This window comes from Cucurbita maxima, unplaced genomic scaffold (assembly GCF_002738345.1).
Source record: "Cucurbita maxima cultivar Rimu unplaced genomic scaffold, Cmax_1.0 Cma_Scf00094, whole genome shotgun sequence".
NCBI classification, from domain to species: domain Eukaryota; kingdom Viridiplantae; phylum Streptophyta; class Magnoliopsida; order Cucurbitales; family Cucurbitaceae; genus Cucurbita; species Cucurbita maxima.
The window spans coordinates 251,178-265,521 of NW_019272110.1; the positions used below are offsets into that span (position 1 = coordinate 251,178).

The 14,344-nt window shown below is 40.9% G+C and overlaps 1 protein-coding gene across 2 annotated transcripts; it reads right to left on the reverse strand.

Moving 5' to 3' along the window:
* Positions 1-7,781: 7,781 nt before the first annotated feature.
* LOC111472954 (regulatory protein NPR5-like) lies at positions 7,782-10,117 on the reverse strand. Of its 2 annotated transcripts, XM_023118548.1 has the most exons (3): positions 10,019-10,117; positions 9,429-9,979; positions 7,782-8,884 (listed from the first exon to the last, which is right to left on the reverse strand). In XM_023118548.1, exons 2-3 carry the CDS (start codon positions 9,912-9,914, stop codon positions 7,928-7,930), a joined length of 1,443 nt encoding a protein of 480 aa, XP_022974316.1. In that variant the 5' UTR covers positions 9,915-9,979; positions 10,019-10,117; the 3' UTR covers positions 7,782-7,927. The 2 variants fall into 2 exon arrangements, with proteins under 2 accessions (XP_022974316.1, XP_022974315.1); XM_023118547.1 differs by having other exon boundaries at positions 9,429-10,117.
* Between the last annotated feature and the right edge of the window lie 4,227 nt (positions 10,118-14,344).

Below are 14,344 nucleotides of genomic sequence, written 5' to 3' on the forward strand. Positions count from 1 at the left end.
CTTCACCAAACCTCTAGGTAATCCTCTTTAGAGGTGTAGGAATAGGCTTGAATGAAAAAGATGCTATGTAGCTTCCAAATTTGGAAAATATTTGAGGATACAATACCCAAAATCTAAATGCTCTTAATGTTGTTTTGACTGAGGAAATAGTTGACTAGGAAAAAGCGAAAGAAAAACTCCTGAAAGAAGAAAATAACTGAAAAACAAAAGAGAGGAACAGTATGCACGAAAGACCTGATGATTTTATTTTCATTCCGTTGACATATTTAAATAACCATCATATCCTAAAATTAGCCGTAGTGGAGCGTTCTTCCATTATATGTGGAATGTTAATTTAGATATTCAAAAAAAAAAAAAAAACAACTAACTAAGTTGAAACATGTGAATAACCTAAATAAGGAAAAAAACATAGCTTTTATCTAACAATGTTCCTCAAATTTTACTTGCGCCAGGGACTTGGTGAAAATGTCTCTAAGCTGTTTCTCTGTTCGAATGAAATCAATCTTGATGAGCCCCCGATCTGCACATTCCTGGATGTAGTAGAATTTGATTTATATGTGCTTGCTCCGGTCGTGCAAAATTGAATTTTTGATTAAGGAGATCGTAGCTTTGTTGTCCACGTATAGCATTGGTGGATCGCCTTCTCTTCCAATGAGTTCTTTCATCAGTCGCGCAAGCCAGACCTCCTGTATTGCCACCGTCGAAGTGGCGATATATTTGCGTTGCAGGAAGACAAAACAGCTACCTTTTGTTTTGTTGATTGCCCACAAATCGTGCCGCCTGAGAGGAAGTAAATCATCCTGCTGGTGCTCTTACGATCATCAACGTCACTAGCCATGTCACTATCACTATAGCCGACCAGATCAAACTTCTCCTCTCCTCCCTCTGTGTAGTATCTCACACCCAGCCTCTAGTTTCGGCTACATAGCGCAAGATGCACTTGACAGTCACTAGACGCTCCTCCTTAGGTGCTTCCATAAACCTACTCAGGTATCCAACGGAATAAGCAAGATCAAGGCGTGTGTTTACTAGATAGCGCAGGCTCCCGACAATGCTTCGGTAATTGGTGGAGTCAACTACCGTCTTAGTGCCAATCTTCCTTAACTAGAGCGAGCCTCCATTGGCCTCCTTGTAGGGTTACTGTCTGCTAGCCCAGCAGTGTCCAGCAGCTTCTTTGTATACACACCTTGACAAATGGTGATGTCGGCAGTACTCTGTTGCACTTCGATGCCGAGGTAGTAGCTGAGCACGCCGAGATCGCTCATCTTGAAGTTCTTTGACATCTCCCTCTTGAATCTCCCAAGAACTTCCATGTCACCTCCAGTGATTATGAGGTCATCAACGTACACTCCCACGATTAATCGCTACTTGCCGTGGCTGTGCATGTACATGCCATGCTCAGAGGCACAACACTTGAACTTCAGCTACAGAAGCGTACTGTTGAGCTTCGCGTTCCAGGCTCATGGTGCTTATTGAAGCTCGTAGAGTGCCTTGTGCAGTAACTTGTCGGGATTGTCATTGTCTAGGAAGCTAGGTGGTTGTCGGACATAGACGGTCTCCTTCAGTTCTCCGTTGAGGAAAGCAGACTTCACGTCCATGTGGTGGACCTCTCAGGAATGATGTGTCACGATTGCCAGCAATAGGCGGATAGATTCCAACCTTGCCGCCGATGCGAATACCTCTTCGAAGTCCACTCTTTGCTTTTGGACGTAGCCCTTTGCCACCTGATGGGCCTTGTGCTTCACAACTTTTTCCTCTTCGTTACGCTTCAGTTTGAAGACTCATTTGAGCCCTATGGCTCGGTGTCCCGGCGGCATGTTCTCCAAACTCCATGTCTTATTCTCAGTGATGGATGCCATCTCTTCCTGCATTGCCTTCAGCTAGCACAGGTTCCTTTCTGCTTCGGCGAAGGTGTTCGGTTCATCCGTGCTGATGGCATGCAGTTTGACCACCTCTTCTTCAAGCTCGCACACCGCCAGTCCAAGTGGTTCACCTCCTCCTAGTAGGTCTTTCATCCTCTGGTACCTGGCCACCAGATCATCATCATGATCGGCATCCAGTGCCAAATCCGTAGTACATGGTGTTGTGAACTCCACTGGTTCAGAAGGTGCAGCCGAAGTTGTGGTTGGGGTTGGCGTAGGCGTGCCCAATGCAGCTGCTGGCGGCAGTGACGATTCTTAATGCTACGCTCCTCCTTCTCCCGGCTCGGTGACGAGGTACTCCACCATGAATTGATTTGGATTTTAGTCTGCCTTGGTCACGTCATTCCACTACTAGAAGGTGCTCTCGTCGAAGACAACGTCATGCGACACGTGAGCTTGCTCCCCCTATAGGATTATAGAGCCTGTATCCCTTGCTTCCGGGTTCGTAGCCTGTGAAGATGACCTTCATCCCTCTAGGATCGAGCTTGGAAAGGTGGGGACACGCTACCTTTATGTATACAACACAGCCGAACACTCAGAAATGATGTACCTCCTCGAGTGGTGTCTTTCCGTCGAGGCTTCATGTTGACGACCGATTGAGGAGGTAGACGACCAACATTACGACCTCTCCCCAGAACTTCCCAGGCATCCTGGCCGTCATTAGTAATGACCTTGTTGTCCCGATGATGGTCTAATTTTGGCGTTCCACCTCCCCGTTCTGTTGGGGGGAGTAGGGCACCGTTAGGTGTCACTGCATACCGAGCTCGTCGCAATACTTATCGAAGCTCGCCAAGGTGAATTCTCTGCCTCAGTTCATGCTCAACACTGGCATCTTCTTCTTGCATTCGGCCTCTGCTCGTGCATGAATGTGCTTAATCGCCTCTGTTGCCTCACTTTTCGCTTGCAACAGGATTAGCCACATGAAGCGGCTTTTATCATCGACTAGTAGGAGGAAGAGGGTCTTGCCGTCTGGAGCCGCCAGCTTGATGGGCCCGTAGATATCGCTATGCACGAGCTCCAATGGCTCACTGGCGCGGTAGGATGCCTAAGAAGGAAAGGGGGTGCTCCTCTACTTGCAGATGAGACACCCGTCCCACAATCTGTTCACGCCTTCGATTTCCAGCAAACTGTGCACCATCACCTCCTTGTGTAATTTTTGTAGAGCAGGAAAGTTCAGGTGTCCGTACCTTGCATGCCACCTCCAAGATACTTCTTCGATCCTGGCCGAGAGACTGACCAGTTGCTATATCTCCAACTCCAAGATGTAAAGACGGTTTGTCGTGCGCCGAACTTGCGTGAGCAGCCATCATCGATCATCGCAGATTTTGAGTAGCTCGCGCTCGATGGAAATGAAGCAACTGACCTCATCGAGTTGACCCAGGCTCACAAGAATAGCCTTGAGCCTATGGATGAAGTAGACGTCGGTCAGCTTGCGGTGCTCGCCTCCCTTGCAGACGAATAGGGTGGTGTTGCGCCCTTCGATCTCGACGACGAAGCCATCGCCGAATTTCACCATCCTCTAAATCCCCGAGTTGAGCTCGAAGAACGCGAATCTAGCCACGGTCATATGGTTTGTTGCCCTTATGTCGAGGACCCATCACCGGTGCTCATGCTGCTCGCCCCTCTTGTCGATCTGTGCGAACACTCGCTCCTCCTTCAATTGAATTGGCTCCCCAACCGGTGTCTTTGTTACGCTCAGTTGGAGCTCTTCCTTGAGTTCGACGCTCACCAGAGAAGTAGTTACGCCGTCGTCGATTACCTCCGTGGATTTGGAATCAGAATTGGGGACATCGAATAAGACCGATGCGCTCACCATGAAAAGAGCCGACTCTTCCTCCTCGAATCGAGCCACATGGGCCTTCTCGACCTTCTCCTTGATTCAGCAATTCTTGCTCAGGTTGTCTTTCTTCCCGTAGTTCAAGCACTAGATCGGCCTGCCATCAGTGAACTCATTTTTTTATCCCCTTCTTTCTCGAGCATGTGCCCATGAGATTTTCATGGCTTCTTACTGTCTTTGCGTCTAGAGGACCCGTTTCTCTCGTTGGTGTTGTCGTAGAGCTTTAGACGTGCAAGTCATTCCTCCTCAGTGAGGAGAAGACGACCCTGCTTGTCGACAGCTATAGAGGCATTCTTCTTCCTCTGCTTGACGTTGCGTAATCTTTCGGTCACTTCTTCCACCATCAAGTCATTCACGTCATGTAAAGTCGATTGAAATTGTGACTTGCTCGAGGTGATATGGGGCGACTTGCAGCAACTTCTTCACGATTTCAGGTGATATGGGGCGACTTGCAGCAACTTCTTCACGATTTCTGACTCATTGATGCTCCCACCGAGAATGGTGATGCTGTTGGCGAGCCCTGTGATCCGCATTAAAAATTCATCGACGGATTCGCCGTCCTTAAAGTGGATCTTTGAGGACCCGTTGCTCTCGCCGGTGTTGTGCGGAGCTTTAGGCGTGCAAGTCATTCCTCCTCAGTAAGGAGAAGACGACCCTGCTTGTCGACAGCTGAAGAGGCATTCTTCTTCCTCTGCTCGACGTTGCGTAATCTTCCAGTTACCTCTTCCACCGTCAGGTCATTCACATCAAGTATAGTCTCGATTAAAATTGCGACTTGCTTGAGGTGATCTGGGGCGACATCTTCACGATTTCTAATTTGTTGATGCTCCCACCGAGAGTGGTGATGCTGTTGGCGAGCCCCGTATCTGCATTGAAAATTCATCGATGGATTTGTCATCTTAAAGCGGATCTCTAAGAACTCCTTCCGCAGCTGCTCGATGTTGGATTCTTGCACTCGCTGCACACCAACCCGACGGGATTTGATACTCTCCCAGGCTGATTGCGCGGTGCGCTTGGTGGAGAGAGATGCCAGCATCTCGATGGGGGCACAGACCGTAATATGGCAGCTGGAGGAAATAGTTGTACGTGGAAGAAAAGGCTAGAGGAAAATGCTGAAGGAAAACTCTTGGAAGGAGAAAATAACATAAAAACAAAAGAGAGATTCAGTATGCGCTGAAGACCCAATAATCTTATTTTCATTCAGTTGACATTTAAATAATCATCATATCCTAAAATTAGCGGTAGTGGCATACAAATCTTGCGCCTAAGGTTCGCTCAAATGGCCAACTAAAATACTTTTTCCATTGTACATGGAGCGTTAATTCAGATATCGAAAAACAAAAAAATAAAACAACTAACTAAGTTTAACGAAACGTGTGAATAACCTAAATAAGGAAAAACCATAGCTTTTATCTAACACTTAACACTCGATTAAGGTCTTGATTGATCTCGATTCTTGTTCCTATTAGTTGCCGCTACCTCATAATTTATAGAGGAATGTTCCACCGCCATTGAATCGTCCATAATCATCACAATTTCTTCCTTGAGTGTTCTGGATTTTTCGTTGGAAACATTTGCTATCAAGGCTTTACCGACCTCAAATTTGAATTCTAGTAGTTGGATATGTTGAGTTGTGAGTGTTCTAGATCCTTCCCAATTTTGGAGGAGATCCGAGGCTGAGAATGGAGTTTAGTGAATTTTGGGTAGGTGGCCACTGTAGACGTCCAAATCTGTTCAAAGGGGCATTTTCATAATTATTCACTCTTCCAGGGGCATCTCGGTAATTTGTCATGTTTATTATTTAAATATTATTTTTCTTGAAAAATCCAGAATTTTCCAAAAATTTTCTACCCATCTTCGACCATTGTTCCCTTCTTGGGCACCTTGGAAATCTCCCCCATAAAATGTTAAAAATACGAGAATTTCACTCATTCTTAAGATGAATCGTGATGTAGCCGTCTATGAGAGCGTTTGGGAGCCATGTAGCTATAAGAAGATTCTTAGATGGTTGTCGTTTTAGTCTGTTGTGTATTTGGTTTTTGTAATAAACTTTTTATTGTATTTCTATAAAATAATTCCTGCAAATTTATACTCATTGTCTCATTTTTATTATTTTTTACAAAACGTATACGTATTTCGTATTCAAATATTGAATTTCATTACCACCCATCATTTAAAAATAAATAAAAGTTACTGAGTCGTTTAAACTTTGGATCTTAGTATGTGATTTGAAGCCCAGAAAGGCAAGTCATCCCAACAAACTAAAGTCCACCACCCACAGATAGAAACCCTAAGGCATTTTATGTTCCTTAAGGCATTATAGTTTCCTTGGGTTTGGTTTGATAGGTTTAGCAAATTTTCATCGGTTGAGGGCTTATTTTAATCGGTTCAGCGCTATTTTTAATGATTCAGTGAATTTTAACAGTGTAGGACTATTTCCACCGGTTCGACTGGTTTAGAACTATTTTGACTTGTTTAGAACTATTTTGATAGGTTTAGGGCTATTTTGACCAATCCAGCCCGTGGTTCCCTATAGTTGTACTTGGGTTAGACCAACTCATCATTAATTAGGGTTGGACCAACTTTTTTGAGCAGATTTAGGTAGGATTTAGGAGTTATAAACTCATGATCATTCCCTAAATTAGTCGGATGTGAGACTTTCATCCAACAACTCTCCTCAAACAAAGTACATGTTTCCCTTTTATCGAGGCTCGACTCCTTTTTCTTTTGGAGTCTTAGTCATTTTTTACTAAGCTTTCGAGGCGGAAGGCTCGACTCCTTTTTCTTTTGGAGTCCTTTGTTCGACATTTGAGGATTCTATTGACATGGCTAAGTTTAGGACATGACTCTGATATTATGTTAGATAAACACGACTGATATTGTCCACTTTGAGTATAAGCTCTCACGACTTGTTTTGGGGACAAGGGAGATAAGAGTATTTGTATATACCCAATTTTCCTATAAAATTTTCAACATTTCATAATTTCTTCAAAATTAAGTATGAGCTCTCCTCCTTTAGAGAGAAGCATCATACAAACAGTCCCTCTTGAGATAAATACCAATTAATTTGATTTCATATCATTTGTTCACTATAATTTTCACATTGCAGTAAAGAAACATTAGAAGTGTAATTCTCAAAAGAAAAATCCAATATTCAAAAACTATATTTCTTAAAACATGAATGAGCAAGAATAACTGAAAGTAAAATTCTGAATTCATTAGTAATTCTCTATAAAAGCAAGACTTTAAAATAATGTAATGATCGAAGCAAAAATAAGTGTTAAGCAAAGTTAGGCAGAAAAGGGGTAAGGACGTAGAGAAAAAAGAGGAAGAACATAGATAATTTGGTCTGAGTCAGTATCCAATTTTAAATTACCCAAAGAGACACCGAAAAGGAGGCAAAGGGATTCTAAATTAGGAAAGAGAGAGGGGACATCAAAATTTAAAAACAAAAAAAAAGCATTCATTTAGAGGAAGAAATTAATCCATATTTAATAACATCAATCAATGTTTGGGTCACATTCATTGTTGCCCTAATGCATGACAGCCACAACTCTCCTCTTCTCTTCTCTCTCCAATACATTATTATACTTCCATTGCATATAAAACCAAAAAATGTTGTGCTCGCTAATTTGTATTATAGAGGGCAGGTGGGGGACAAAATAATATTTAAAACAACAAAGGGCCCAAATGATATAAAACCAAGTAGATGAGAGTTTTATTATTTTATTATTACAAAAAACCCACAAACGTTTTGATTTTAATAAGTTCGATAATTGAAGCCATGTGTGTGTAAATATATAAATATATAAAGAATTTGGGGTATAAAGAAGGAAGAGTATGAAAAGATCGACCTGAGAGAGAGAGACTGTGTTCCAATCAGAGAAGCAGAAGAAAATTAAAGGAAATATGTCAGATTCTATCCCTTGTCTCTTCTCTTCTCTTCTCTTCTCTTCTCTTCTCTCCCACATCGATTACTTCATACCTTGATCACTGAACTCATAAGCCCTACAAAAAACCCAAATAAAAAAGATCCACACAAAACTGAATTAATTAGAAAATGAACTGACATTATAATTGATGCAATCATAATTGATTCCCCAGAGATGATTTCTTTTTTTTTTTCTTTTTTTTTTTTGAAATTATGTGACATTTTGATGGCTGCTCTTCAAAAGTCATGGGAATGGTGGTACATTGTTGGAACACAGCCGCCTTGTGAGCCATGCCTGTTATCCTCTTCTCCATCCACTCTTGAACCACCCATTTGTGCGGCTCCCAGATTCAAATAAACTAATCTCGAATCCACCTTCAAATTGCTGCTGCTGCTGCTATGATCCTCGCTCATTGGCGGGTAAATTGGAGAGGATGAAGCGTTGATGCTTGCGTTGGCATTACCTTCCTCGCGGGAGAGAACTAAGGCTGCGGACTGGACCAGCTCGAGGCAGAGCCTAAGCTTGTTGGGCTCTATGTGGGTTAGTCCAGGGACAGCGCCTTTGAAGAGGAAGTCCGAAGTTAGGGTTCTTAGGATATCCAATGGTGTGATGCCATCGAGGGTTCGGACATTTGGGTCGGCGTGGTGGTCGAGAAGCACGGCCACCATGTCCGGTGACACCATTTCAGCTGCCATGTGAAGTGGGGTTTTGCCAGTGGGGCCAGCTGGGTAGTTAACGTCGGCAGCTCCAAGCTCAAGCAAAGCCTTGACAACTTCACGGCTACAATTCTCAACAGCATAATGTAAGGCCAATGCTTCATCAAGATTCAGCCCTTCACCCATTACCATGAGTTTTACAAGCTCAACATCGGAGGAGTCTAACGCCCTTCTCATTCGACGAATCTTTTGATCTTCGAGGTCGGCTGCGACGGAGAGGTCGTGATGGTGGTGATGGTGGTGGTGGTGAGGCATTAGAGAACGGCGGGCCAGAGATGATTTTAAGCGAAGCTCTTCAATTTTAGCCACTACATCAATGGGAAGGTGTTTGGTAAGCACCTCTGGAGGGAGACCGGATTTAGCAACAAGGTGAGAACAAGTGGACCAAAGTTGATGCATGTCTTGTTTTCTTGAAGCTAATAACACTTTCATTACATCTTCAATCGACGCCTTCTCCACCATGCTCGCCAGCTGCTTCTGCAATACAACAAAAAATAAAGAACAAAAATAAAAAATTCGTATGCATAGGATGTTCTTTAGTTTTTGCTAAAAAATTGAAAGAATTCAGAAATTTTGTACTGTTCAGCTGCCAAAGATTTCATTTCCAACAAAAACCCAAATGAGGAAAGTGGATTTTGGACAGGGAGATTTACGTTTAATTGTAGAAATGAATAATCAAAACTCCAAATTTAGAAACGCATTTCTCAAACGTCAAAAACAATCGAAGATTCAGAGATATTATTCAAGAAATTCAAAAAAATATATATCCACAAACCAAACCAATTCAATTCCAAGTTCATCAAGAATTGAAATCCAAGAACAAAATCTGAATCCCACATGAGATAATAGGATTTCAGCCCCAAAATTATAGAATCCAAAGCAAAAATTGAAAAAAAAAAAAAGAAAAAAAAAATCACGGTTCCCAAGAAATCCGAAAATACAAGAAAAACTACAAACAAGTGGGGGATTAGAAGACGAAGGAGAAGGAGAAGGAGAGAGAGAGAAGAAATGGAAAAGGAACCTGAGTGAGCAATGCAAGCTGTTCGACGCCGAAGGATCTAGCAGCGGAGAGAGTATCAAGAGCAAGTTGAACGGCGGAGGTGCAATGCGTATGCCAACACCCTCTCTCCCCGCAATTAGGGCGAGGCTCTTGCTTCTGCGGCACGATTGAAACTTGTCCACTGTACAAAAACTGCAACAGCAACAAAAACACCTCATACCCCACCGAGTTCACCGGAATCACTTGAGGGCTTCCCGCCCTCGACGACGACGACGACGACGTAGGCGACCCCACCCTAGCAGCACCCAGATCGAGGCCGGACGAGGGCGGTGGGTCCGGCCCACAGAAGAACTTCCGAAAGAACAAACTCCTTGCCGCCAAGATGCAGCGGTGGGCGTGAACCAGACGCCCCTCCACGCTGAAGGTGACATCGCTGAAAGCCTGGCCGTTGATCAGAAGATTGAGGTAGTCGAGGGAGAGAGATCTTAGAGACTCCTCAAGGCTCATGGCCGGTAAATACAATTAAGCTTCTCAAAGTAGGTTAATAATTCTGAGGAGGAAAAGCTTCAAGACAAGACGAAGAAGAAGAAGAAGAAGAAGAAGAAGAAGAAGAAGAAGAAGAAGGGTTTCATTGTGGTGGTGCTGTGTTGCTATTAGATATTTTTGCAGAGGCTTGAGAGAGAATGGAGAAGAATGGAAAATGGATGGGCCTTTTGGGCGGCTGAGGTATATTATAAACCCAATTTTATTATATAACAAAACAAATACAATTTTGGAGATGCTTTTAATTATTTTTTAGAATATTACATCACCATTGGAATCACCAATCTCATCATCAACTTAAATAAATTATTTTTTCTTTTTAGAATATTACATCACCATTGGAATCACCAATCTCATCATCAACTTAAATAAATTATTTTTTCTTTTTAATTTTAAATTGGAGGTTTTTATTTTACATATAAATGAAATTAAAAATAATTAGTGATGATAGTTGAGCTATGTGGGGTATTATAGAATTAATTAGTGGGGTTTGATGGAACCATTTTAACCTCACTGTGTTGAGCTATGTGGGGTATTATAGAATTAATTAGTGGGGTTTGATGGAACCATTTTAACCTCACTGTATGTGAATCTGTAACAAGTGAATGAAGAGAAACAAACATTACTTTAGGCTATTGGACGAAGAAATTGTGTTGAAAAAGGAAAAGGAGAAATAATAATTCAAGAGAAAAGAGAAAAGAGAAGAGCGAAGAAATTGTGTTGAAAAAGGAAAAGGAGAAATAATAATTCAAGAGAAAAGAGAAAAGAGAAGAGCGATGGATGGGTCCAGAGGGTTCAAAGCCTCCTCCCTCCACACAACTGCCCTAGAAAGTTGATTTCATTTTGAGGGATTGAAGGAGGAAGAGGTGCACGTGGGAACTGGATTGGCACGTGCAGATGTTGTTGAATTGGTTTACTTTACATAAAAATAAAAAAGAAAAGCAGACTAAAAGAGTGGTAGAGAGAGGGAGAGGGTGGGAAATGAAATCCATTGGATTGACAGCACATCCCACTGACTGTCTTATGATATCAAAGACCATGGATTTGACATTTGACTTGTCTTTTCACTCTGCTACTCTCGCCACAGCCCCCCCCCCCCCCCCGTCCCTCTCCTCTCTTTTATTCCCTTTCTCTCTCTCTCTTCACCTCTGTTAGTGCATTTTACTTGTACACAGCTTTCCCCTCGTATCCACATCCATTTCTCCCTGCCACATTTACCAGTTCCAATTACAATTACCTTTTCATTCTCCTCTATTTACTCCCACCACCACTAACTTATTCACCCCTTTTTACCTTCCTACCACTACCACGTTCCTAACTCAATCATCAACATTAACATACTTCATGCTTTCTTCAAATATATATGTCAATCTATGTATTGTGATGTGGACGTGCATCTAAACTCAAGTATGTGTACAATGGGAGCATGTTTTCAATCAATATCGGTCATCAAAAATGGATATCTAACTAATAATTTTACTTATCTAAACATTATCAAATGTAAAACAAATTAATCTATTTTGCTTTCATTCCAATACAAAATAAAGTTGGTGGGAGAATGAGAGATTGTATTTTCTTTTATAAAAATTTTGATATAATTTTTTTTTAAATAATATATTATTCAAAGGTATTTCACTAATTTAAATCTCATTTAAAATATATTTTTATTTAATTCTTTTTTTAAACATTAATTATATTTTTCCCATAATATTTTTTTTTAACCTTTAAAATATTTAATATTAATTTCAGCTTTCAAATTAAATATATTTTTCCCTTTTGCAGATATTGAACAAAGAATTGAGATTAAATTAAGTTGACACATTATTCATTTTTTATTTACATATCAAGTCACAACAAGGCGCTACTCATTAGCCTAACTACAAGAGACTTTTAATGACGTCAAATACTAATTTAAAGGTAAAAGAGGGATAAAATTTTATCATTAAGTGAGATGACAGGATAATTAAAAACTTTTAACAACAAAAATACATTAAATAATAAAACAATCAAAATACAAAAATGTATACAAAATATAAAGAGAACACAAATCTAAAGACCCCATTGCACTGCATGGTTCTTGGATGCTCCGGCCAGTGACCGTACTCTACAATCCATCTAAAAAAAACATAGAATAGCAAGGATGAGTATAAAAATACTCAATAAGTAACCTACTTGTAATCTCTCATCAAATTTCTTCTCTTATTCCATGTTTTTAATTTTACCTGCCTAACTAGGCTTTGCCAACTCGTCAAGTTTTTAGTTAGGATTGTGAGTTCATTTAGATGTATGCTCACTATAAATGCTCATTATATTTATGCTCTTTACAAGAATTGAAAATTTAAGTACCAAGTTTATTTGTTCCAAAAGATCTCTCCCTCTTGTTGTTCTTTCTGCTTAATCTATCAGAGTTAGGATGCCGAAAAAAATGTTGTCACCATACAAAGTCGTCAGAGTAGATGTAACAATGATAAGGAGTGGAAGGGAGGGGAGTGTAACGCTCTAGTACCCTTTACTCGTGAAGAGTAACTACACATTATGGTCGATAAAGATACATGTTAACTTAAATGCACGGGGTGCATGGGACGCCATCGAACATGGTGACGATATTGAGGAGTGTAAGAACAGGATGACTCTTACTGTCATCTACCAATCAGTCTCGAAGGACATTCTTCTCATGTTGGCAGAGAAGAACCTGGCAAAGGCAAACCTTGAAAAATGAGTTCGAGGCTATCCGCATGAAGGATGACAAATCAATAGACGTCTTTGTCATGAAGTTGATGACGACTATCAGCGACATTCATTCATTAGACGACATAGTGGAGGAGATCTCCATCGTTAAAAAGTTCTTTCGAGCTATTCTCCCAAGATTCATGCAGATTGTTACCTCCATCGAACAATTCGACAACCTTAAGAACATGTTGGTTGAGAAACTCATTGTTCGTCTTAAGGTCCATGATGAAATATTTCGTGGTTACGAAGACGAAGAGGAGGAGAAATACCTCTTGTTCACACATGAGGAGTGACATGCATGGACGAAAATGAATGATGCACCTGTGGTGGTAGAGGAGGTCGGGACAATACCTCATAAATCCATGAAAATGCAAACCCTTGGAAGGACAAAAGTATGATCAAGAGTTACTCTTGTGGAAAATACGGGCATTATGTGGTAGAGTGGTACAACAAGGAGGGCAATGAGGAGGCAAACCTCATGTTCAGGGATGATGAAGAACCCACATTGATGTTGGCCGAGAAAATACCAAACTTATTGATGCTCAATAAAAAGAAGGTTATGCCGAACTCATTCATAGATGAAGAAGACCAAGTGGAGACCAACATGTGGTTCCTAGACAATGGAGCGAGCAACCACATGACTAGAGATCAAGCAAAGTTCAAGGAGCTTGATGAGAAGTTCACTAGAAACATGAAGCTTTGTGACGAATCAATTATACTTATCCAACGCAAAGGATCTATCTTGTTTTAGTGTAAAAACGATGATCAACGTCTATTGACCAAGGTGCATTACATCTCGAGTTTGAAGAGCTATATTATTAGTCTTGGTCAAATGATAGAAGAATGTAGCAGAGTGGAGATAGTTGGCTCGTTCCACAAGATATACAATAGAAACATAGCCCTATTTATGAAGGTAAAATGGTAGCAAAACCGCCTGTATAAGATATACTGAAAGATAATCAACATCTTCTAAAAGTATCCATTAGCGTCGACACCAAGAAAGTGAAGAAGAAACCAAAAAGTCGGAAGAAAAAAGGAACTGGAGATTATAGCTAAGAAGAAAATAGAGGCTACTACAATTAATGAAGAGCAATTTACAAGATGGCGTATTTCATAGACTTGTCATCTCAACCACATAGGCCTAGAGGAAGTCCCCCAGGGAGTAAGAAAAATGAGACTTCAAACTTACCATCTCAGCCAAAGAAGCCTAGAGGTGGACTTAAAAAAGAAGGTTGAAAAAACAGAGGAGTACGTTATAAGAAGTTTTTATATTTGTTGATGATAAATTTTTTTACATAAAAGAGAGGAAGAAATTGCATGTTGAAGAATTAAAATTTCTTCTTATAAAAAGAAAAAGTTGATGAGGGACTAAGAAAAATTGAAACTAGAGAGCAACATGCAGACATTCTCTCCAAGACCCTAGCAATGGTTAAATTTGTAGACATGCCGGAGTTACTTGAAGTGAAGAATTTCGAGTAAAGTCAAGGTGATAGAGGAGAATGTGAGTTAATCTTGACATAGTAAAAGGAGTTATTAACTTAAAGAGCAATTTTAGGATAATTCTTTAGAAGTTGGCATGAATAAGTTTAGGAAAGTATAGTTGCTAACCTGTCAAAAAAGTTTTGGAAATTTGTTAGTTCTTCTCCACTATAAATACTAGGTAT